Below are 27,168 nucleotides of genomic sequence, written 5' to 3'. Positions count from 1 at the left end.
TGCTTTTTGCACAGCAAAAATACTAAGTGTTAAAAACGCACCAAAAACTTATAGTGGAATGGTAAAGAAAGGCAATTTGGATACAATGCAGTTAAGATCCTGATAGAAAAAGAAAAATGTCCTGTCTGAAAGGACTTTCATTGGAAATGGCTGTGTCATTATGCCTTTCAATGTCAGTTTTCTGCGACCATTAACCATTTCAGGTACTATTAGCTCCTGACATTGGCAACCTGAAATCTCGTTACATTTTTTGCGCCCCATGGGAAAGCAGCGGTTACTGATTTATAAATTATTTTACGTCCTTGTTCACAAACAGAATCAAACCAATTAGGACTACACCGGCATGTCTCATCACAGATTGGCTAGGGATCATTCTAACAGTCTAATATTTATCAACCCCATATTCAATCACAAGGGAGATCAACAATAAAATATTTCATATGATTTTAACTGGGATGAGAGTGCTCTTATGACGTTTGTTATGAGTTCTTTGTAGTCATCTCATAAAACAAATCATTAAATAGTTCAGGGGCATGGGAAAATGAAAAGAACCATAAAATCCATGACATTTATATTTAGAATTTGTTTTCTTTCCTGCACAATGTCAGCCATAATAGTGGTTATCTTGAAACATTTAACAATGCACAATTAATTTGACACACTTGGCTTTGCGTTTGCAGCCTCTCTGGAATTCATGTTTTTGGACATGTGCTTAGTCCATTAATCATTTACATTTTTATCACTGTTTTTCCCACAAGGCTGAAGGAAACCATGCAGAGTTGCCAGAATAAAAAAGGCATCACACATGAATCCAATCATGATTCACATTCAATCAAAATCAAAGGTTGTGATCAATAAACAATTTAACATAATTTATTTCAACATTAATATATTGCATAAATGACATGGGAAAATGTACAGAAGAGGAAATTGTAAATAAAAATTTTAAGAATATACCAACTATATATCCATGGAGATAAACTACTATTTAGGATAGAGAAAGATCAAATACAGATAACGAAGAGCCTTCAAATGACAGGATTCTGCAACGTAGCTTGCAAACTAAGTCAAGTACGATAAATATGTGTCAAGAGAGCTCACATAAATAGTGCCATGTTAGGTAAGCACTAATAAACTGTAGACGTGAAGATTACGAAGTACAAACGAAGAAACTTCTAGAATTTGCATATATTCCATTTCCTTTGCAAACAGACGCTGCACAAATAGCATTATGCTTGTTATTTTAGAAATCCCTGTAAAAAAAAGAAAAAAAAAAAAAAAAAGAACATGAAATAATAATTTTGCAATGTCAATAGATGGTTAATATTTTTTTACAGGCAGACCAAACAGTGAAGAATTACAGTTGTGAAAAATGTCATGATTTAAAATAGGATTTTTTAATTTTTTTTTTCACATTTGGGTCTGAGAATTGTATTTCTTTCAAGTCATCGATCACAACCTAGGAGATGGAAACAGCATCAACAACAAGAGTCATGAAGGAAAAATCAGAACATGAAAAATGATCTATTCTTTAAATCAGGTTTTTGCAAGATTACGAATTTTGTTTTTTAATAAAGATAGTGAAAGAAAAAAAAACATCTAACACAAATATCTGATTTACACAGTAGGTAATTTTCTGAGGACACATTACCTTTAAAATGCAATTGCCAATTTCACAGGCATGTTGGTGACATCATAGGATGAGGACGAAAAGGCCTGGTTTTAGCCCCTTACCGACATATGATGAACAGTTAAGTCATATGCTGGCTCCTTGACTTTGATGCTGGCTTACCTTCTGAGATCCCAGGAATTTTAAAAATTACAAAAAGGAAAATGGGCCAGTGCAAGGAGATTTGTGTGCTCAGATAACTTTGGCCAAGGTTTCAGACGCACCCTGGAGGGAAATGGGGGTGCACCTTATAATCCGTGGGGTGACATGAGGGAGGGTCGCTGCTTCAGGCGGCCGGCGGCTGGAGACGGGGGTTGCTGCGGTGCCTGGGATCTCAGAAGGTGTTGTCGTTGGGGAGTGGAGTCCATTTTCCCTATGATATCCCTGCGGTGGGCTTCAGGAAAATGGACACCGGAGGCGACACATGTGCAGATTGAGATCTCTGGAGACTAGATCTAGTCTCTCGAAATCTCAATCTGAGCATGCACCATCAGAGGCGGCCAATTTCCTGAAGCCCACCACAGGGATATTCATAGGGAAAATGCTCCCCAGCGCCAACACCTTCTGAGAGCCCAGGCACCGCAGCATCGCCCCTCTCCTGACGCAGCGAACCTGCTCCACTGCAGCCACCCCCACCCAGGTAAGCTACCGTTACAAGGTAAGATGCACTCCCATTTTATTTGAAACATTTTTTTTCTCCTTATTTCGCAGTTCAGAATTTGGGGTGCGTCTAATGATCCGGTGTCTCTTATAATACGCAAAATACAGTACATATAAAAATAAAATAAAAACAAACCTATGCATGTTTGGTATCTCAGTAATCAAACTGACTTGGGAGAATCATATTGACAGATCATTTTATCATACCGTGATCATAGTAAATCAAAAAAGGAAAAAAAAAAAGTAGACATGAGCTTTTTTTTTTTTGCAATTTTGTGGCACTTGGAATATTTTTACCACTTCCATTACCTCACATCACATCAATGAATGCTGTCATTAAAAAATTGTATTACGATACAATACACTTTATTGATTCCGAGGGAAATTATGGTATTACATCAGCGTTACAAACAGCATTCCAAACATTACAAATGGCATTACATAAAGTACTATGTACATACTAGTACATACTAGACACATGCTCATGACTAACCACATTACTTAACAAACAAATTTGGGTGAATGTAGGTACTTAAATCTCAGATCATTGCCATTAGTGCACCAGCCATAGGTCATTGTCGTCTTTCTCACTTGGGGAAATTGTGATATATCCCCATAACAGTAGTTACAAACGATTTCCTGAATTTCTCCTTCTTGCACCGAAGTAGGATTAGACGACTGCTGAATGTGCTCCTCTGCTTCAAGAACAGCTTGTATAGTGGGTGTGTATTATTGTTCATTATAGCCCTACACTTCATATGAATCCTATCTTCCACTACCTCCTCAAAAGGGATTCCGCAATGATGTGCTAATGCTGCGTATTTTTCCGCGGCAGAATCGCATCGTGGAAAAATACGCAGCATGCTCATTCTTTGTACGGAATCGCGGCGATTCCACACACATAGGAATGCATTGATCCTCTTACTTTCCGCATGGGGCTATGCCCACCATGCGCAAAGAAAGCGGATCATGTGCGAATGGTACCCGGGTGTGGAGGAGAGGAGACTCTCCTCCAGGCCCTGTGTACCATATCCCTGTTAAAAAAAAGAATTAAAATAAAAAATAGTTATATACTCACCTTCTGGCGGCCCCCGGATCCAGCCCAGGCCTTAGCGATGCTCCCGGCAGCTCTTGTTCCCAGTGATGCTTTGCGACAATGACCTGTGATGACGTAGCAGTCTCGCGTGATGCTACGTCATCTGGGGTCATTGTCACGAGGCATCACTGGGAACGGGAGTTGCTGGAAGCATCGCGAGGATCGGGAAGGCTGCGTGTGCTGCCGGAAGGTGAGAATATCACGGTTTTTTTTTATTATTATTTTTAACCCCTTCATGACCCAGCCTATTTTGACCTTAATGACCTGGCCGTTTTTTGCAATTCTGACCAGTGTCCCTTTATGAGGTAATAACTCAGGAACGCTTCAACAGATCCTAGCGGTTCTGAGACTGTTTTTTTCGTGACATATTGGGCTTCATGTTAGTGGTAAATTTAGGTCGATAATTTTTGCTTTTATTTGTGAAAAAAATGGAAATTTGGCCAAAATTTAGCAATTTTCAAATTTTGAATTTTTATTCTGTTAAACGAGAGAGTTATGTGACACAAAATAGTTAATAAATAACATTACCCAAATATCTACTTTACATCAGCACAATTTTGGAAACAACATTTTTTTTTGCTAGGAAGTTATAAAGGTTAAAATTTGACCAGCGATTTCTCATTTTTACAGCAAAATTTACAAAACCATTTTTTTTAGGGACCACCTCACATTTGAAGTCAGTTTGAGGGGTCTATATGGCTGAAAATACCCAAAAGTGACACCATTCTAAAAACTGCACCCCTCAAGGTGCTCAAAACCACATTCAAGAAGTTTATTAACCCTTCAGGTGCTTCACAGCAGCAGAAGCAACATGGAAGGTAAAAATGAACATTTAACTTTTTAGTCACAAAAATTATCCTTTAGCAACAATTTTTTTTATTTTCCCAAGGGTAAAAAGAGAAACTGGTCCCCAAAAGTTATTGTACAATTTGTCCTGAGTACGCCGATACCCCATATATGGTGGGGAACCACTGTTTGGGCGCACGACAGGGCTCGGAAGGGAAAGAGCGCCATTTGACTTTTTCAATGAAAAATTGGCTCAAATCTTTAGCGGACACCATGTCGCGTTTGGAGAGCCCCTGTGTGCCTAAACATTGGAGCTCCCCCACAAGTGACCCCATTTTGGAAACTAGACCCCCCCCCCCCAAGGAACTTATCTAGATGCATAGTGAGCACTTTGAACCCCCAGGTGATTCACAAATTGATCCGTAAAAGTACTTTTTTTTTCACAAAAAATTTATTTTAGCCTCAATTTGTTTGTTTCCATATGGGCAACAGGATAAAATGGATCCTAAAAGGTGTTGGGCAATTTCTCCTGAGTACACTGATACCTCATATGTGGTCACAAACCACTGTTTGTGCACACGGCAAGGCTCGGAAGGGAAGGAGCGCCATTTGACTTTTTAATGAAAAATTAGCTCCAATCGTTAGCGGACACCATGTTGCGCTTGGAGAGCCCCTGTGTGCCTAAACATTGGAGCTCCAGAAAAATTCATATAGTAGGGGAAAAAGTACAAATTATATTGAAAATGCCCTAACATTAAAAAATACTTTATTGTTTAAAACCGAGGCAAACTGCCATAACCCAGCCACAACACAACAAAAAAAGTGCTCAAACAAAAAATAAACCAAAATCTACGGGGAAAAAAAAAACTAGATAGCCCTAGCTCAAGCCTCTATATATGCCCCTGCCTAACTGCGGAGGTTGACCAAAATCTACGGAAAAAAAAAAAAAAAAAAAAAAAAAAAAGGGCGTCAACCTCCGCAGTTAGGCAGGGGCATATACAGGTCCTTCTCAAAAAATTAGCATATAGTGTTAAATTTCATTATTTACCATAATGTAATGATTACAATTAAACTTTCATATATTATAGATTCATTATCCACCAACTGAAATTTGTCAGGTCTTTTATTGTTTTAATACTGATGATTTTGGCATACAACTCCTGATAACCCAAAAAACCTGTCTCAATAAATTAGCATATTTCACCCGGCCAATCAAATAAAAGTGTTTTTTAATAACAAACAAAAAAACCATCAAATAATAATGTTCTGTTATGCACTCAATACTTGGTCGGGAATCCTTTGGCAGAAATGACTGCTTCAATGCGGCGTGGCATGGAGGCAATCAGCCTGTGACACTGCTGAGATGTTATGGAGGCCCAGGATGCTTCAATAGCGGCCTTAAGCTCATCCAGAGTGTTGGGTCTTGCGTCTCTCAACTTTCTCTTCACAATATCCCACAGATTCTCTATGGGGTTCAGGTCAGGAGAGTTGGCAGGCCAATTGAGCACAGTAATACCATGGTCAGTAAACCATTTACCAGTGGTTTTGGCACTGTGAGCAGGTGCCAGGTCGTGCTGGAAAATGAAATCTTCATCTCCATAAAGCATTTCAGCCGATGGAAGCATGAAGTGCTCCAAAATCTCCTGATAGCTAGGTGCATTGACCCTGCCCTTGATGAAACACAGTGGACCAACACCAGCAGCTGACATGGCACCCCACACCATCACTGACTGTGGGTACTTGACACTGGACTTCAGGCATTTTGGCATTTCCTTCTCCCCAGTCTTCCTCCAGACTCTGGCACCTTGATTTCCGAATGACATGCAAAATTTGCCAGTGCTGCTTCTCTGTAGCCCAGGTCAGGCGCTTCTGCCGCTGTTTATGGTTCAAAAGTGGCTTTACCTGGGGAATGCGGCACCTGTAGCCCATTTCCTGCACACGCCTGTGCACGGTGGCTCTGGATGTTTCCACACCAGACTCAGTCCACTGCTTCCTCAGGTTCCCCAAGGTCTGGAATCGGTCCTTCTCCACAATCTTTCTCAGGGTCCGGTCACCTCTTCTCGTTGTACAGCGTTTTCTGCCACATTGCTTCCTTCCAACAGACTTACCATTGAGGTGCCTTGATACAGCACTCTGGGAACAGCCTATTTGTTGAGAAATTTCTTTCTGGGTCTTACCCTCTTGCTTGAGGGTGTCAATGATGGCCTTCTTGACATCTGTCAGGTCGCTAGTCTTACCCATGATGGGGGTTTTGAGTAATGAACCAGGCAGGGAGTTTTTAAAAGCCTCAGGTATCTTTTGCATGTGTTTAGAGTTAATTAGTTGATTCAGAAGATTAGGGTAATAGGTCGTTTAGAGAACCTTTTCTTGATATGCTAATTTATTGAGACAGGTTTTTTGGGTTATCAGGAGCTGTATGCCAAAATCATCAGTATTAAAACAATAAAAGACCTGACAAATTTCAGTTGGTGGATAATGAATCTATAATATATGAAAGTTTAATTGTAATCATTACATTATGGTAAATAATGAAATTTAACACTATATGCTAATTTTTTGAGAAGGCCCTGTATAGAGGCTTGAGCTAGGGCTATCTAGTTTTTTTGTTGTTTTTTTTTTCCCCGTAGATTTTGGTTTATTTTTTGTTTGAGCACTTTTTTTGTTGTGTTGTGGCTGGGTTATGGCAGTTTGCCTCGGTTTTAAACAATAAAGTATTTTTTAATGTTAGGGCATTTTCAATATGATTTGTAAACATTGGAGCTCCCCCACATGTGACCCCATTTTGGAAACTAGACCACCCAAGGAACTTATCTAGATGCATAGTAAGCACTTTGAACCCCCAGGTGCTTTACAAATTGATCCGTAAAAATGAAAAAGGTAATTTTTTTTCACAAAAAATTTCTTTTAGCCTCAATTTGTTCATTTCCACATTGGCAACAAGATAAAATGGATCCTAACATTTATTGGGCAATTTCTCCTGAGTACAATGATACCTCACATCTGGCGGTAAACCACTGTTTGGGCACACGGCAGGGCTCGGAAGGGAAGGAGCGCCATTTGACTTTTTGAATGAAAAATTAGCTAAAATCGTTAGCGGACATCATGTCGCGTTTGGAGAGACCCTGTGTGCCTAAACATTGGAGCTCCCCCACATGTGACCCCATTTTGTAAACTAGACCTCCCATGGAACTAATCTAGATGTGCGGTGACCACTTTGAACCCCCAAGTGCTTCACAGAAGTTTATAACGCAGAGCCGTGAAAATAAAAAATAATTTTTCTTTCCTCAAAAATTATTTTTTAGCCCTCAATTTTTTATTTTCACAAGAGTAACAGGAGAAATTGGACCCTAAAAGTTGTTGTCCAGTTTGTCCTGAGTATGCTGATACCCCATATGTGGGGGGGAACCACTGTTTGGGCACACGTCGGGGCTCAGAAGGGAAGTAGTGACGTTTTGGAATGCAGACTTTGATGGAATGGTCTGCGGGCATAATGTTACGTTTGCAGAGCCCCTGATGTGCCTAAACAGTAGAAACCCCCCACAAGTGACACCATTTTGGAAACTAGATCCCCCAAGGAACTTATCTAGATATGTGGTGAGCACTTTGAACCCCCAAGTGCTTCACAGAAGTTTACAACGCAGAGCCGTGAAAATAAAAAATCATTTTTCTTTCCTCAAAAATGATGTTTTAGCAAGCATTTTTTTATTTTCACAAGGGTAAAAGGAGAAATTGGACCCCAATAGTTGTTGCCCAGTTTGTCCCGAGTATGCTGGTACCCCATATGTGGGGGTAAACCACTGTTTGGGCGCACGTCGGGGCTCGGAAGGGATGGAGCACCATTTGACTTTTTGGACGCAAGATTGGCTGGAATCAATGGTGGCGCCATGTTGCGTTTGGAGACCTCTGATGTGCCTAAACAGTGGAAACCCCTCAATTCTAACTCCAACACTAACCCCAAAACACCCCTAACCCTAATCCCAACTCTAGCCATAACCCTAATCACAACCCTAACCCCAACACACCCCTAACCATAACCCTAACCCCAACACACCCCTAACCACAACCCTAACCCCAACCCTAACCCTAATCCCAGCCCTAACCACAACCCTAACACCAACACACCCCTAACCATAACCCTAACCACAAGCCTAATCTTAACCCTATTTCCAACCCTAGCCCTAATTCCAACCCTAACCCTAAGGCTATGTGCCCACGTTGCGGATTCGTGTGAGATTTCTCCGCACCATTTTTGAAAAATCTGCAGGTAAAAGGCACGGCGTTTTACCTGCGGATTTACCGCGGATTTCCAGTGTTTTTTGTGCGGATTTCAGCTGCGGATTCCTATTGAGGAACAGGTGTAAAACGCTGCGGAATCCGCACAAAGAATTGACATGCTGCGGAAAATACAACGCAGCTTTTCCGCGCGGTATTTTCCGCACCATGGACACAGCGGATTTGGTTTTCCATAGGTTTACATGGAACTGTAAACCTGATGGAAAACTGCTACGAATCCGCAGCGGCCAATCCGCTGCGGATCCGCAGCGGCCAATCCGCTGCGGATCTGCAGCCAAATCCGCACGGTGTGCACATAGCCTAATTATAAGGCTATGTGCACACGCTGCGGAAAACGCTGCAGATCCGCAGCGTTTTCGCAGCTGCGGGTCCGCAGCAGTTTCCCATGAGTTTATAGTTCAATGTAAACCTATGGGAAACAAAAAACGCTGTGCACATGCTGTGGAAAAAACTGTGCGGAAACGCAGCGGTTTACATTCCGCAGCATGTCACTTCTTTCTGCGGTTTTACAACTGCTCCAATAGAAAACCGCAGTTGTAAAACCGCAGTGAAATCCGCAGAAAAACCACGGTGAATCCGTGATAAATCCGCAGCGGCTTTGCGGGAAAAATCCGCAGAGGACCAGAATGTGTGTGCATAGCCTTACCCTAACCCTAGTTCTAACCCTAACCCTAGTGGAAAAAAAAAATTAAAAAAAATATTTTCTTTATTTTATTCTTGTCCCTACCTATGGGGGTGATAAGGGGGGGGGGTGTTTCATTTACAATTTTTTTTTATTTTGATCACTGTGATAGGTTTTATCACAGTGATCAAAATGTACATGGAACGAATCTGCCAGCCGGCAGATTCGGCGGGCGCACTGCGCATGCGCCCGCCATTTTGGAAGATGGCGGCACCCATGGAGAAGACGGACGGACACCGGGAGGCCGGGTAAGTATGAGGGGGTGGGGGGGGAGCACGGGGGGTGGATCGAAGCACAGGGAGGATGGATCAGAGCACGGGGGAGCGGACAGGAGGGTGGGGGGAGCGGACAGGAGGACGGAGGGGAGCGGACCACAGAACGGAGGACTGGAGAGGAGATCGGTGGCGGTGGGCACATCAGGGTTTCCAGCCATGGCCGATGATATAGCAGCATCGGTCATGGCTGGATTGTAATATTTCACCACCTTTCATAGGTGAAATATTACAAATTGCTCTAATTGGCTGTTGCACTTTCAACAGCCAATCAGAGCGATTGTAGCCACGTGGGGGCAAAGCCACCCCCCTGGGCTAAAGAACCACTCCCCCTGTCCCTGCAGATCGGGTGAAATTGGAGTTAACCCTTTCACCCGATCTGCAGGGACGCGATCATTCTGTGACACAGCATATGCGTCACAGGTAGGATTGGCACAGACTTTCATGACGCATACGCTGTGTCATAGGTTGGGAAGGGGTTAACATATCTTTTTACTATTGATGCTGCATAGGCAGCATCAATAGTAGAAAGTTGGTCACACAAGTGACAAGTGTGACCAACCTGTCAATTAATTTTCCAAGCGATGCTACAGATCGCTTGGAAAATGCTAGCATTCTGCAAGCTAATTACGCTTGCAAAACGCTAGTATTTAGCAGGAAAACGCGTGCCAATTCCGCATGCGTTTTACCTGCGGCAGGGAGTCGCGGAATTGACACGGAAATGTCCGTGGCAATTCAGCAACGTGCGCACATAGCCTTACAATTAGCATTTCTTGTAGGTGTGTTATACACATGGAGCTTGGACAATCACATTATCTTGGGCCTTTTGGATTGGATTGTAATTGCTATTGCTGAGACAGGGACAAGGGGGCATCATCTACGTCTGGAGGAAAGAAAGTTTAAGCATAATAACAGACGCGGATTCTTTACTGTAATAGCAGTGAGACTATGGAACTCTCTGCCATATGATGTTGTAATGAATGATTCCCTACTAAAATTTAAGAGGGGACTGGATGCCTTTCTTGAAAAATATAATGTTACAGGTTATATACACTAGATTCCTTGACAGGGCTTTGATCCAGGGAACTAGTCTGATTACCGTATGTGGAGTTGGGAAGGAATTTTTTCCCCCATGTATGTGGAGCTTACTTGTATGCCACACGGGTTTTTTTTTTCCTCTGGATCAACATGTTAGGTTAGGATATGGGTTGAACTAGATGCACTTAAAGTCTTTCTTCAACCTTAAAAACTATGTTACTATCTTACTTCCCTGCATTGCTCCACTGATAGCCTATGACTAAGGCTACTTTCACACTGGCGTTAACTGCAATACGTCGCAATGCGTCGTTTTGCCGAAAACATTAGCGACGCATTTGCGACGCATTGACACACGTCGCAACCGTCGTGCGACGGTTGCGCCGTGTTGTTGCGGACCGTCGGGAGCAAAAAACGTTACATGTAACGTTTTTTGCTCCCGACGGTCCACTTTTTCCGACCGCGCATGCTTGGCAGGAACTCCGCCCCCACCTCCCCGCACCTCACAATGTGGCAGCGGATGCACTGGAAAAATGCATCCGCTGCCCCCGTTGTGCGGCAGAGACAACGCTAGCGTCGGTGACCTCGGCCCGACGCACTGCGACGGACCGAGCCCGACGCTAGTGTGAAAGTAGCCTAAGGCCGGGATCACATATACGCGAGATACGGCCGAGTCTCGCAGGTGAAATCCCTCCTCTGGTGCCGGCACTCCGGAGCGGAGCGTGCAGCCGCACAGCAACACTTGGAGCTGCACGCTCCGCTCCCAAGTGCCGGCGCGAGAGGAGGGATTTCACCTGCGAGACTCGGCCGTATCACGCGTATTTGTGATCCCGGCCTAAGGGCGCATTACTACACCAGAAACGCGTCAGGTGTTGTAATTCCCTTTCCCGGTTTTACTTGGCACCTTATGCCTGAATAAAGAGAATTATTTCACTTACCTTGTTGGTGTGAAGGAGAGATCCTTTTTCTTCCACTGTTTAGGCTGTGTTCACCAGCAGGATCGGCACCCACCTGGTTCTCATTACACTATGTCCACTGCATTCATCACTTCAGTGAAGATCCCTTAGGGTACCGTCACACATTGAAATTTTCATCGCTGCGACGGCACGATTCGTGACGTCGCAGCGTCGTATAATCATCGCTCCAGCGTCGTAGACTGCGGTCACACGTTGCAATCACGGCGCTGGAGCGATGCCGAAGTCCCCAGGTAACCAGGGTAAACATCGGGTAACTAAGCGCAGGGCCGCGCTTAGTAACCCGATGTTTACCCTGGTTACCAGCGTAAATGTAAAAAAACAAACAGTACATACTCACCCGTCGGTGTCCTTCAGGTCCCTTGCCGTCTGCTTCCTGCTCTGAGTGCAGCCGTACAGTGAGAGCAGATCGCAGCACCGCTGTGATCTGCTCTCACTTTCCGGCCGGCACTCAGAGCAGGAAGCAGACGGCAAGGGACCTGAAGGACACCGACGGGTGAGCATGTACGGTTTGTTTTTTTACGTTTACGCTTGTAACCAGGGTAAACATCGGGTTACTAAGCGCGGCCCTGCGCTTAGTTACCCGATGTTTACCCTGGTTACAAGCGAAGACATCGCTGGATCGCTGTCACACACAACGATCCAGCGATGTCAGCGGGTGATCAAGCGACGAAAGAAAGTTCCAAACGATCTGCTACGACGTACGATTCTCAGCAGGGTGTCTGATCGCAGTAGCGTGTCAGACACAGCGATATCGTAACGATATCGCTAGAACGTCACGAATCGTAACGTCGTAGCGATGGAAATTTCAATGTGTGACAGTACCCTATCCCTCTCCTCTACAAATAATATGTTCTGTCTTCTATTCTTAAACAAAGCTATGTGCTAAGCTTGATTATGTGGTGCAGGAGTAAATGAAGGCTTTCTGTAAACGTGGTTTAGGTTTTTTTTCCCACGTCACAATCTGCATTAACATGTAGAAATCTTGCAATTTTCTCTCAACTCACTGGAGCCATTTTAGACTAATGTTTCAGGTGGCAGTTTTGGGTGATTATTTGTGATCATGTGATGTACATTGGTAGATTATCATCATATTAGACAGACTAGTTGATCTTGTTACCCCTAGTCACACTCACACGTCACGACAGTCATGAAGAAAGAAAATTGTGTGAATACGTGTGTAACAGTTAGGATTTATATTTTTACCTTTACAATGTCCAGGGATGTTGCATTTCTTGGGAAAGGTTTCCCACGACGCTTCAGATATTCTGTTACAAGCTCTGCAGCATCATCCCAACTATAAATTATAGCAAGAAAAGTTCCTAAGAAATCATATTGCAATATAAAAATATGACACAATAATGTATTCGCACAAAAACATAACCAATCTTAATGAAGTAAGTGTGGTTTTATGCATTTGGAAATATAATTAATTTATAGTATAGGGAACAAAATCAAATTTAGACCAAAAAAAATAATAACTGCAATTTAGGCTATGTTTACACTAAGAGTTTTTTCCTGCAGCAAAACCTGCATTCTTGGCAGAAAAGAAGCAACATCAAAAAAGTAGGTTTTGGCGCATTTTTCAGGATCCCAAAGTTCAGCTTTGCTTCCACCACAGAAGCATGAACACAGGTCACCAGTGCGAGACATATGTTCATTAAAAAATACACATAAAAATTTAACAGATGGGGGAGGTACGGTAAATTGGTCTGGAATGATTTACCTAAAACACTGGCAGTGCACTGAGTTTGTAGTACACTGTATACTTTCTCACTTTGGTTGGCCTTTGAGTTGCTCAGGCAATGTTCAATCTTGGACCACGGTCAGCCAATTTTTACTTTGTACACACTACTAATTTAATTAACCCCTTAGTGACGGAGCCACATTTTTGAAATCTGACCAGTGTCACTTTAAGTGGTAATAACTCTGCAACGCTTCAAAAAATCCCAGTGATTTTGACACTGTTTTTTCGTGACACATTATACTTTATGATAATGGTAAATTTAGGTCAATATGTTTTTTGATTATTTATAAAAAATATTAAAAATTTTATAAAATTGTTACAAAATTAGCAATTTTCAAAATTTGAATGATTATCCCTTTAATCCAGATGGTCATACCACAGCAAATCATTAATAAATGACATTTCCCACATGTTTACTTTATGTCAGCACCATTTGTAAAATGCTATTTTATTTTGTTAGCATTTTAGGAGGTTCAAAAATGTAGCAGCAATTTTTCATTTTTTCAAGGAAATTTACATCATTTATTTTTTTAGGGACTTATCCATGTTTGAAGTGCCTTTAGGGGTTCTATATATTGGAAAACCCCCAAACGTGATACCATTTTAGAAACAGCACCCCCTGACATACTGAAAACTGCAGTCAGGTAGTTTATTAACCCTTTAGGTGCGTTACAGGAATTAATGCAAAGTGGCATGACAGAAATGAAAATGTGTATTTTTACCACCTAAATGTCGGCAACTTCTGAACAGATTACAACAGCTGTCAGACTCTAAGGCCGCTATTTGGTCGTGAATTGCCATGACAAACATCAGGATCACAAAATCATGATCGGAGGGCACCAACTGGGATAAAGAGGAAGCCCCTACACTCTGTTAACTATTTATAATGATGTAGTCGCTATTGACAGCAGCATCTAAGGGGTTAAACAGATTTGGATGGTGCAAACACTGATCGTGGCTGATACAGCAAGCTGTCAGCTATAGTGTACAGCCAACCGCTGCTGGATTGTCACCTGTATGGGGAGGCTATTCTCTTATATCTCAGGTCAGTTAAAAGATGTATTGGTGGTTATTAAGGGGTTAAACTCTACTAATTCCAACTTACAGCTCAGGTGACCAATACGAAATGGTAAACTTGGGAAAATCACAAAAATAAATCTATTTCACACACTGCTGTACTTGCTTTTTTCCACACAAAAAAGCAGCAAAACCTTATACCCATGTTTTATCACCACTTTCAATGGGTGAAAAACGCTGAAAAAAACCTGAAAGTAGTGACATGCTCTATTGTGCAAAAAAACATACAAAGCACAAAATACGGAGGTCAAAAAAACCAAGCTGTGTGCATGAGATTTCTGAAATCTCATAGACTTTGCTAGTATTGTAAAACACTGCATTAAATTTGCATCAAACAGCTGAACATAGCCTTATTTCAGTTTGACATACAGTAAGTGAATATGTAGCCACATAAGTAGTCATTTCAAAAAAATAGAAAATTGCATAGTACTTTAAAACTTCAGCGCACCTTATCCTTTGTGATGATTATTAGTTCATATACAGCATATTTCTCAAACTATAAGACACACTTTTCAGCAAGAAAAAATCCTGCTTAAGGGCCCTTTCGCACGTCCTGATATTTCCGGTACCGGAGAAACCAGTATTGGAGATATCAGTGCACATGTGTAATACATGTGGCATACGTGTGGCAACTGTGTGCCGCATCAGTATCACATGTACTGGCGCCTGGGAAGCAGTGATAATGTCTGCGCTGTTCTCCACCATTGGGTGCTGAAGACAGCTCTCATCATTCTCCCCTGCTTGCGCTGCGATCAGTGCTAGCAGGGGACGCTGTTGAGAGTTGTATTCAGCTGATAACAGCGAGAGGAGGTGGCAGCTGATGGGAGTATTCATGTGCCGCCGCTTGCGCTATAATATACAAAAAAAACAGCATGGGTTCCCCTGCATTTTTGATAACCAGCCAGGCAAGACTGACAGCTGTGGGCTGCAACGATCAACTGTCAGCTTTAGCAAGACTGGTTATGAAGAATAGAGGGGTCCTCAAGCTGTTTTTTTAAATTATTCTTTAAATAAAAAAAAAAGGTGTGAGGTTCCCCCCATTTTTGACAATTAGAATGGACTATTTATATATGGGAAGAGGTAAATAATAGGGAAAAGGCTATATACAGTACATAATCTGAGTGCTGCAGACCTATGGGGATGAAAATAAAGTGCGTGCTGCAGACCTGTGGGGGTGTAGATAATGTGCGTGGTGCAGACATGTGGGGGGTGTAGATAATGTGCGTGCTGCAGACCTGTCGGGAGTGTAGATAATGTGCGTGCTGCAGACGTGTGGGGAGTGTAGATAATGTGCGTGCTGCAGACCTGTGGGCAGTGTAGATAATGTGCGTGCTGCAGACGTGTGGGGAGTGTAGATAATGTGCGTGCTGCAGATCTGTGGGGAGTGTAGATAATGTGCGTGCTGCAGACCTATGGGGAGTGTAGATAATGTGCGTGCTGCAGACGTGTGAGGAGTGTAGATAATGTGCGTGCTGCAGACGTGAGGAGTGTAGATAATGTGCGTGCTGCAGACCTGTGGGGGTGCAGATAATGTGCGTGCTGCAGACCTGTGGGGGTGTAGATAATGTGCGTGCTGCAGACCTGTGGGGGTGTAGATAATGTGCGTGCTGCAGACCTGTGGGGGTGTAGATAATGTGCGTACTGCAGACCTGTAAAGTTGTAGATAATTTGCGTGCTGCAGACCTGTGAAGGTGTTGATAATGTGCGTGCTGCAGACTTGGGGGTGTAGATAATGTGCGTGCTGCAGGCCTGGGTGGTGTAGATAATGTGTGTGCTACAGACGTGTGGGGGTGTAGATAATATGCATGCTACAAACCTGTGGAGGTGTAGATAATATGCATGCTGCAGAACTGTGGGTCATGGGGAATGCACAAGAATGGTCAACGGATCTACAGGAAAAGGTTGTTGAACTGTATAAAACAGGAAAGGGATACAAAAAGATATCCGAGGAATTGATACTGCCAGTCAGCAGTGTTCAAACTGTGATTAACAAATGGAAAATTATGGGCTCTGTAAAAACGAATACACGGTCAGGTAGACCAACAAAAATGTCGTCCACAAGTACCAGGAAAATTGTTCGGGATGCAAAGAAAGACCCACAAATAACATCAGCTGAATTACAGGACTCTCTGAAAACTAGCGGTGTGCCACTTGAAGAAAAATGGGCTACATGGTCAAGTCGCCAGAAGAAAGCCATTACTGCACAAATGCCACAAAGTATCTTGCCTACAATATGCAAAAAGCACAGAGACAAGCCTCAAGACTTCTGGAACAAGGTAATTTGGAATGATGAGACCAAAATTTAACTTTTTGACCACAACCATAAACGTTACATTTGGAGAGAGGTCAACAAGGCCTATGATGAAAGGAACACCATTCCTACTGTAAAGCATTGAGATGGATTGCTGATGTTTTGAAGATGTGTGATCTACAAAGGCACAAAAAACTTGGTCAACGTTGAAGGAAAAATGAATGCAGCACGTTATCAGCAAATACTGGAGACAAATTTGCACTTATCAGGAAGCTGAGCATGGGACGTACTTGGACGTTTCCAACATGACAACGATCCAAAACACAAGGCCAAGTTGACCTGCCATAGGCTACAGACAGAACTAAGTGAAGGTTCTGGAGTGGCCATCTCAGTCTCCTGACCTTAATATTATTGGGCCACTCTGGGGAGATCTCAAGCGCAGTTCATGCTAGACAGCCCAGGAGTGCACAGGAACTGGATGCTTTTTGCCAAGAAGAGTGGGCAGCTTTACCATCTAAGAAAATAAAGAACCCTATCCACAACTACCACAAAAGACTTCAAGCTGTTATTGATGATAGAGGGGTCAATACATGGTATTAAGAAATGGGGTATGTGAACTTTTGATCAGGGTCATTTGGATGTTTTGGGTTGTCATTATGATTTAAAAAGAGAAAACACAGTAATTTGACAATAAATAGTTTCACCCAACCACTAACCATGATTGGAGAAAAAGTTTTGGTGTTATGATTCATATCCTCTGAAAAAAGGCCAAGAAAGCAAAAATTCTGCCAGGGTAAGTAAACGTTTGAGAACAACTGTATAATGTGAAAGCTGCCGAAACTGTGTGTGTTTATAATGTGCGTGCTGCAAATCTGTGTATATAATGTGAGTGTGAAGCTCTGGAGAGGGACAGAAGCGCACACAAAATAGGGCAATACCTATGTAATGTATAATCAATGGGAGAACACCTAAAAGGTGTTGTGTGCAGGGGTAACACCTTTGAAGGCATGCAAAGCCGCTGATGCTGTACCATGGCTGGAGGAAAAGGTTCTTACAAAGGTAAATTTAAAAATGGAAGTTGGCAGGTTTAGGCGGGCTACGCTGCTAGAGCCTCCAAAGCGGTTTTTATTAATTTCTGCGCTGGACGGTTGCCTGTCTCACTTAGTTTTTATATCTTGAGAAAGGCGCTGGTCTGGCGCAGAAACACGTTGGTATTGGTGAAAAACGTTTTGGAGTTCCAAAGATCTTTATTCCTGCAGCGCAGCCCGCCTAAACATCCCAGCTCCCATTTTTGCTATAATATCTGTGTAGCAGACCTGGGTGATTATATATATTGTGTGAGCTGTAGTACTGTATATAGAGAAACTTCAGGAGTCTATTTACCAGCATTGTCTTGAGTTCTACAAAGAGCACTACCCCATTGGGCGTTTGAATTCTGCTCACCTGACCAGACATCAAGAACTTTAACTCTATCCTGATAATTGTTTCCGATACAACTTGCCCAAGACATATTATTCAGTGCTTTTTCAATGTTTCGTTAGTCTTTATTAGTGTAACAATTTGAGTGAAAAGTAGCATCAGTTTGTACTCAAATAAACCACGAGTTTGTTGAAAACCTGGTAACTCATGGTGAGTATATTGCGATTTTATGAAATATTTAGCTTTTGGCTCTTTACTAGCCCTCATAAAGGATCATTGTAGTTGAAGTCAGCTGGCTTTGTAGAAAGTCAAGGTCAAAGAAAGTCATCAGCACCCCTGGCTCTTCTTTTGTCTTCTAGAAGTTCTTGCAGTTTGGGGGTAATTAAACAACCCACCACAAAAACCCAAGTGATGAATAAAAAAAGGATACCCCCGGTAGCACCGTGAGAAAGTCGGACGGTGCAGAGGCGAGTTCACCGCAGCAAAATTCCCCCTATGAATTCGCCTCTGCACCGTGCAACTTTCTCACGGTGCTAGAGGGGATCTCACCGAGGTCACCGCTGTTCATCCCGGCTGGGAACGTAGCCTTATTGACGTCATCACTAGTCACTGAGGTTGCGCATTCACAGCATCTCATTCGCCAATGGTTCTCAGCCGCAAATGGTTCTTGGCACCGTCCAAGTTGAAAACTAATTATGCCCCAGAAATGGATTACGGAGTGGGACAGAACGACGGAGAGGTGAGGGATATTGTTGTTTTTTATTTTTGCTTTATTACAGGAGCACAAGGGCTTCGGTGGAATTAGGCGAGGTCGTAAGTATGGTTTAATTGAGATTATTAAAGGAGTCTGTGTCTTTCTTTCAATTAAAGGACTTTATTCTTGGTGTCTGTGTTTTCTTACAATGTGACTATGGGGTTAGTAATGGGGGCGTCTTATTGACGCCTCTCCATTACTTACCTCGGGGCTTGATGTCACCCGACAATACAAAGGTGACATCAAACCCACAAATATGAACTCCACTTGCCACCGCTAGAGGGCAAGTGGGAAGAGCTGGGCAAAGCGCCAGAATTGGCGCATCTAACAGATGTGCCTTCTCTGGGCAGCTGCAGGCTGCTATTTTTAGGCTGGGGGGGCAATATCCATGGCCCCTTACCAGGCAGAGAATACCAGTCCAAGCTGTCTGCTTTAGCAAGGCTGGTTATCAAAAATGGGGGGACCCCTCGTCAATTTTTTTATTATTATTTATTTAAATAATTTAAGAAAACGGAGTGGGGACCCCTCTATTCTTGATAGCCAACCTTACTGAAGCTGACGGTTGCAGCCCCCAGCTGTGAGTTTTGCCTGGCTTGTTATCAAAAACTTGGGGGAATCCACGAAGGTTGTTTTTTTAAATTATTTATTTACAGCACAGGAGCGGCTAATGAATACTCCCATCATCTGTTCCTGCTCTCACTGTTACTAGCAGCAGCAGGTGTCAGATGATGGGTGCAGTAGTCCCATCAGCTGACACCAATGACCCGAGGTAAACTGTATACCTCTAATCACAGCTGAGTGGTCACGCTGCCTTTTGACAGCGTGGGAACCGCGACTCTCTGACCGGCGGGGATGGCTACAGAAGCGGTGTTTGCCGTGCTGTCATGCTTATGACAGCGTGTCAAACACTATATTGTCGGGCCCACCATTCAAGTGAATGAGGTTCGGGTCCGCTCTGCTGGATGACATTCTGTATGGACGCATCATGCAGCCTGCCATCTAAAGGTAGCAGAGCCGAGTGTGAGGTCACATCTGGCTGTCCTTAACTCTTCTGCAGCAAATACGCTGAAAAAAAAGTCAACCTGCGTATTTGCAGCATTTGTTCACCATCCATTCAAGTCAATGGGTTAAAAACGCTGCAAAAACGCTGAAAGAAGTGACATGCTTTATGTAAAAAAAACGCTGCAAAGCACAAAATCCTTATGACAAAAAACCCAATGTGTGTGCATGAGATTTCTGAAATCTCATAGGCTTTGCTGGTACTGAAAAAAGCAGCTGAAAATTAGCATAAAAAAATGCAGCAAAAACGCCCAGTGTGAACACACCCTAACGTATATAAATGGCAGGGAGCTCCTGCACTCGTTCGATATATGCATGTGCAAACAGAACCAGAGTCTTTGTATGGCCGTCTGAACCTGGACAAAGAGGGGAACTGGGTATACGTGATGTGAGGATTCACAAGTCTGCAGTCGCACAGAGATAATTTAATAAAAGCAAGCGCTGCTATTTTATTTTTCACTTTAAACTAGGTACAGTAATTCTCTCCTATGTAAATCTAAAACTCTAATTACATAATATTCAAAGACTTACCAATTTCTCTCTACAAAGTAAACTGCAAGTTCTTTCACACGATTCGAATTAACTATATGCATCTTCACAACATCATAGCATTTACTTTTTAAGAACTTTTCTAACTGCTGCTTTTCAATCATATGGTTTAAAACTATTGTTTTTATCTGCAAGAAAAGTAACAGAAAAGTGAAACGGAAATCTTTATGTGAATTTGACAGACAACTGAGAAAACATCTAGTATAGAAGCCAGACTCCGAAGCTTTCTACATAATGACGCTGTTTGAGACGGATCCTGCCTGTAATCTTCCTGAAAAAGCCCAGCAAAAGCGTAAAAACGACATTGCTGTGCACATGTTCAGACCTTGTCTATCCCATTAACTCAGGGTATGGAAATTGTGAAAAGAAGCAGCACGTTCAATGTACACTTGGCTTAGCCACTCGCTATAAATATATAGTTAAAATCATAAGGAAAAAAAAAAGACACCACAAAAACATAAGCAAAACTGCCAGTATGGCCGCTTCAGGAAAAAGCCAGCTTTGCTTTGGAAAAACCTCGGCAGATCCACCAGTATCTTATTGACGCCGTGTGTGCATTCCCACATGGTTTTTTTTTCCCGGAATTTGCTTCTTCAATATATTAACTAGACTAGGTTAAAATAATAATAATCCTATATAATAATCGCCAGTTGGGACTTTCGACCGCTGTCCCCTGCGCAAGTGACATACACGTCTTCGCTATTCCCGCGCATGTGCAGTAACAGCCACAACTGCGCGCTCTACCCGCCCATGCGCGGTAACGACGCGGCTGTTACTGCGCCTGCGTGGAGAGTAGAGGTGACGTAGTATACACAGATGTTAATTTCACCGCACTCCCAATGCAATAGCATCGGCCTATTTCTAGTAATCATAATAAAAAGCTGTTACTCTCCTTTACTGTTCAAGTGATTCCTCATTACTACTCGGGTCTATGTTTAAGGGCTGCAAAAGTGATGCCATGACTACAGCGCACCACTGCAGCCAATCATTAAGTTGCTCATGCTGTTTACATCTAGATAACTTGCCTGTGAAGACACACCAGCCATTTCTCCAGTATTCATATAATCCTCCACTTGAAGCAAAACAGGTTCTGGACTGTAGGTACTTAGAAAACCCTACAATAAAAGGCAAATAAATACCAGCTATTAACACCAACATATGATTCTTATTAGCACCCTGACAGGGCCATTACAACATATCTATAAAGAAAGATCTTTCTCTTTTATTACACAAAAATACAACTCTTCTAATCAAATGTGCTTACAATTACTGTCTTAATTCCATATAATCCAGTGTACCATCTGCACTAGGAAAAGTCTGATTTAGCAACAGTAATAATATTTATTTATATAGCGCCAACATATTCCGCAGCTCTTTACAATTTAACAGTTCATATACAGTCATAAGTAACAAAGGTAAAGATAAAACAAAGCAATAAAATAAAGCAAAGATAATGACGTCCCTGCTCGTAAGAGCTTACAACCTACAATGAGATGCCAAATGCACTTTTATTATCTTTAGAACACTTGTAATTCCATGGTGACAGGAGCTGCGCCTCACTTCTTCCCCCTCCCATCTGGGACAAAACGTCACACAGCAGTTTTCAGCTACCTGTTGTAAGTAACAGCCAGCCTGAAAAGAGAGGGTGCAACAAAAAACCCTGTTCTCTGCAGAGAAACAGCTATTATCAGGAGACTGGTGGATAGTAACAGCATGGGACTGCACACTGCTGTAATGTCCCATATGGAGACAGGTGAGCAGTGAAGAGCAGCTCCTGTCACACTGGCCCCCTGTCTGCAGTCCGTGGTAAAGAGGCGTGCCTTGCCCCTCTGCTTCTAGTAGCAGCCAGCCACCTGATAAGGTCTACTTCACTGCAGGGCTACTAGCAGGGATCAGGCCATGCCCCCTCACCTTGGACTGCACACAAGGGCACAATCAGGAAGCTGGTGTGACCTGAGGTGCTTTTCACTGCTTAGGCTACTTTCACACTAGCGTCGTACGACGCACGACGAATTGCGTCGTTGCGACGTACCGACGCAAGCAGTGAAAGCGTCGCACAACGTGGGCAGCGGATGCTGTTTTTCAAGGCATCCACTGCCCCATTGTGAGGTGCGGGGGCGGAGTTCTGGCTGCGCATGCGCAGTCGGAAAAGACGGTCTCGACGCACCAAAAAACGTTACATGCAACGTTTTTTGGTGGCGACGGACCGACGCAACACGTTGCAACCGTCGCACGACGCTTGCGACGTGTGGCAATGCGTTGCACTGCGTCGCTAATTCAAGAAAAAACGCATCCTGCAAGCACTTTTGCAGGATGCGTTTTTTGTACAAAACGACGCATAGCGACGTGCAGTGCACGACGCTAGTGTGAAAGTAGCCTTACCCTTCCAACTGGGATATTACAGCAGTGTGCAGCCCCATGAGGTTATCATCAGCCAGTCTCCTGATAATAGCCATTTCTCTGTAGAGAGCACAGGGCGTGGCCACACCCCCTCTTCTCAGAGCTGCACACTACTGTGTGACGTTCGTATTGTCCCAGATGGGAGGGAGTAGTAGTGAGGATCAGCTCCTGTCACACAGAATTACAAGTGTTCTGGGAGTCTCATTTTTCTAGTTTATGAGGGCGGGGACAGTACAATTTTTTTTATCTCCCCGCAGTACCCCTTTAACAATGGAAATCGGCATCTTTCCAGATTTTTTTTCTTTTGCATTCCCTATTCTTCACTTTACTTCATAGATTTCAATAGGGAATATACCGTATTTTTCGGACTATAAGACGCACTTTTTTCCTCCCAAAATGTGGAGGAAAATAAATGGGAGGTGCGTCTTATAGTCCGGATATATTGGCTCTGGCTATGGTGGGGAAGTGGGGGAGTGATATCGGAGGGTCACAGAGGCAGGAGCCGGTGACTCTGGCTAACTCCTATGCCCGCTGCCAAAGAGAAATGAATATGCACTGCATTCCACACCCATGGGTGTGGAGGGCAATGAATATTCATTTCTTCCTGGCATCCTGGTATGATTGATTGGCCCCATCCCCTTGCTGGTATGATTGGCCCAATCAGAAAAGATTTAAAAAAACAAACATTTACTCTTACCTTCCTCCGCTCCCTCGCAGTTGCAGCGTCCTGCTCTGGTGCCAGCAGCTGCTTAATGCTTGTAAGCAGCGCATGGCAGGGACATCATGCGCTGCTCACAAGCAAAGCACAGCTGCCAAAATACCCACTGGAAACACTATAAACATAAGGATGAATGACCTCGGGGAGATCAAAACATCCAACACCGCGGAGACACCATCACGTGTTTCTCAACGCAGTGATCCAGAATACTGCCCCCATCCCTAAAGGGAAATATGCAAATGCATATAGAAAAGCCACGGAGACACCATCACGTGTTTCTCAACGCAAGCAATGAATAGCCAGGTCTTTCACCGGGAAGGAACAACCACGGGAAGGGCAGCATCCAATAAAGGAAAACCACCTATGCCAAAACATAGTATTCATCCACAGACAGCTGTTTCGGGGTATTTGCCCCTCATCAGTGTGGAGTAGGAAACTGGCTATTAGGAGCAGTGCCTAGTGAAAAGACTATAACCATGAGGATGAATGACCTCGGGGAGATCAAAACATCCAACACCGCGGAGACACCATCACATGTTTCTCAACGCAGTGATCCAGAACACTGCCCCCATCCCTAAAGGGAAATATATACAGTGCCTAAAAGCAGTATTCAACCCCCTGCAGATTTAATAAGATGCAAATAAGTTAGAGCCTTCAAACTTCAAACAAGAGCAGGATTTATTAACAGATGCATAAATCTTACAAACCAAAAAGTTTTGTTGCTCAGTTAAATTTTTATAAATTTTAAACATAAAAGTGTGGGTCAATTATTATTCAACCCCTAGGTTTAATATTTTGTGGAATAACCTTTGTTTGCAATTACAGCTAATAATCGTCTTTTATAAGACCTGATCAGGCCGGCACAGGTCTCTGGAGTTATCTTGGCCCACTCCTCCATGCAGATCTTCTCCAAGTTATCTAGGTTCTTTGGGTGTCTCATGTGGACTTTAACCTTGAGCTCCTTCCACAAGTTTTCAATTGTGTTAAGGTCAGGAGACTGACTAGGCCACTGCAACACCTTGATTTTTTGCCTCTTGAACCAGGCCTTGGTTTTCTTGGCTGTGTGCTTTGGGTCGTTGTCTTGTTGGAAGATGAAATGACGACCCATCTTAAGATCCTTGATGGAGGAGCGGAGGTTCTTGGCCAAAATCTCCAGGTAGGCCGTGCTATCCATCTTCCCATGGATGCGGACCAGATGGCCAGGCCCCTTGGCTGAGAAACAGCCCCACAGCATGATGCTGCCACCACCATGCTTGACTGTAGGGATGGTATTCTTGGGGTCGTATGCAGTGCCATCCAGTCTCCAAACGTCACGTGTGTGGTTGGCACCAAAGATCTCGATCTTGGTCTCATCAGACCCAGAGAACCTTGAACCAGTCAGTCTCAGAGTCCTCCAAGTGATCATGAGCAAACTGTAGACGAGCCTTGACATGACGCTTTGAAAGTAAAGGTACCTTACGGGCTCGTCTGGAACGGAGACCATTGCGGTGGAGTACGTTACTTATGGTATTGACTGAAACCAATGTCCCCACTGCCATGAGATCTTCCCGGAGCTCCTTCCTTGTTGTCCTTGGGTTAGCCTTGACTCTTCGGACAAGCCTGGCCTCGGCACGGGAGGAAACTTTCAAAGGCAGTCCAGGCCGTGGAAGGCTAACAGTAGTTCCATAAGCCTTCCACTTCCGGATGATGCTCCCAACAGTGGAGACAGGTAGGCCCAACTCCTTGGAAAGGGTTTTGTACCCCTTGCCAGCCTTGTGACCCTCCATGATCTTGTCTCTGATGGCCTTGGAATGCTCCTTTGTCTTTCCCATGTTGACCATGTTTGAGTGCTGTTCACAAATTTGGGGAGGGTCTTAAATAGTCAGAAAGGGCTGGAAAAAGAGATAATTAATCCAAACATGTGAAGCTCATTGTTCTTTGTGCCTGAACTACTTCTTAATACTTTAGGGGAACCAAACAGAATTCTGGTGGGTTGAGTGGTTGAATAATAAATGACCCTCTGAAAAGACTTTTCACAATTTTAAAAAAATAAACAAAGAAATAACATTCTTTTTTGCTGCAGTGCATTTCACACTTCCAGGCTGATCTACAGTCCAAATGTCACAATGCCAAGTTAATTCCAAATGTGTAAACCTGCTAAATCTGCAGGGGGTTGAATACTACTTGTAGGCACTGTATATATACCGTTCATCGCAGAGAGCGGTGAGTATTCATTCTTCATCAGCAGTGCACAGTGTCAGCCGGGGCTTTCCTGCTGCTGCCGGCGGTCACGTGTGCCGATACTTAAGAGAAATGAATATTCATTTCTCTTAAGTATCGGCACAAGTGACCGTCGGCAGCAGCAGGAAGCCGCTGGCTGACAGTGCGCGCCACTGAAGAGGAATGGATACTCACCGCGATCTCTGATGAACGGTCCCGGTGAGTATTCCAGAAGCTATGCTCTGCTTGTGAGCAGCGTATGATGTCCCTTTCCACGCACTGCTTACAAGCATTATGCAGCTGCTGGCACCGGAGCAGGACGCTGCGACTGCGAGGGAGAGGAGGAAGGTAAGAGTAGAGGTTTGTTTTTTTAATCTTTTCTGATGGGGCCATGGATACCAGGACTGGGATGGGGCCAATCATTCCAGCAAGGGGATGGGGCCAATCAATCATACCAGCAAGGGGATGGGGCCAATCATACCAGGAACTGGATGGGGCCAATCAATCATACCAGGAACTGGATGGGGCCAATCAATCATACCAGGAACCGGATGGGGCCAATCAATCATACCAGGAACTGGATGGGGCCAGTCAATCATACCAGGAACTGGATGGGGCCAGTCAATCATACCAGGAACTGGATGGGGCCAATCAATCATACCAGGAACTGGATGGGGCCAATCAATCATATCAGAATAAGAATGGGACTATATGCGTACCAGGACTGGGATGTTTATTTCTGTTAATGTTGATGATTATGGCTTACAGCCAATGAAAACCCAAAAGTCATTATCTCAGTAAATTAGAATAATTAACAAAATACACCTGCAAAGGCTTCCTAAGCGTTTAAAAAGGTGCCTTAGTCTGTTTCAGTAGGCTCCACAATCATGGTGAAGACTGCTGACTTGTCAGATGTCCAGAAGGCAGTCATTGACAAACTCCACAAGGAGAGTAAGCCACAAAAGGTCATTGCTAAAGAAGCTGGCTGTTCACAGAGTGCTGCATCCAAGCATATTAATGGAAAGTTGAGCGGAAGGAAAAAGTGTGGGAGAAAAAGGTGCACAAGCAACCGGGATAACCGCAGCCTTTAAAAGATTGTTAAGAAAAGGCCATTCAAAATTTGGGGGAGATTCACAAGGAGTGGACTGCTGCTGGAATCATTGCTTCACGAGCCACCACACACAGACGTATCCAGGATATGAGCTACAAGAGTCGTATTCCTTGTGTCAAGCCACTCATGACCAATAGACAATGCCAGAAGCTTCTTATTTGGGCCAAGGAGAAAAAGAACTGGACTGTTGCTCAGTGGTCCAAGGTGTTGTTTTCAGATTAAAGTAAATTTTGCATTTCATTTGGAAATCAAGGTCCCAGAGTCTGGAGGAACAGTGGAGAGGTACACAATCCAAGCTGCTTGAGGTCTAGTGTGAAGTTTCCACAATCAGTGATGGTTTGGGGAGTCATGTCATCTGCTGGTGTAGGTCCACCGTGTTTACCAAGACCAAAGTCAGCACAGCCGTTTACTAGGAAA

At 43.5% G+C, this 27,168-nt stretch overlaps 1 protein-coding gene across 1 annotated transcript in view; it reads right to left on the bottom strand.

The window, feature by feature from the left end:
* Positions 1 to 857: 857 nt before the first annotated feature.
* KNTC1 (kinetochore associated 1) overlaps positions 858 to 27,168 on the bottom strand; it is a 352,480-nt gene continuing 326,169 nt past the window's right edge. Inside the window, exons 61-64 of the mRNA XM_077293161.1 lie at positions 21,349 to 21,438; positions 20,306 to 20,451; positions 12,674 to 12,764; positions 858 to 1,253 (exon numbers count right to left, since the gene is read on the bottom strand). Of these exons, the coding sequence (XP_077149276.1) occupies positions 1,239 to 1,253; positions 12,674 to 12,764; positions 20,306 to 20,451; positions 21,349 to 21,438 (342 nt within the window). The 3' untranslated portion in view covers positions 858 to 1,238. The remainder of the gene's footprint in view (positions 1,254 to 12,673; positions 12,765 to 20,305; positions 20,452 to 21,348; positions 21,439 to 27,168) is intronic.

Source organism: Ranitomeya variabilis, chromosome 1 (genome assembly GCF_051348905.1).
Source record: "Ranitomeya variabilis isolate aRanVar5 chromosome 1, aRanVar5.hap1, whole genome shotgun sequence".
Taxonomy (NCBI): domain Eukaryota; kingdom Metazoa; phylum Chordata; class Amphibia; order Anura; family Dendrobatidae; genus Ranitomeya; species Ranitomeya variabilis.
Note: the sequence above shows the minus strand (reverse complement) of the source record. Positions and strands in the feature narration are given on the sequence as shown.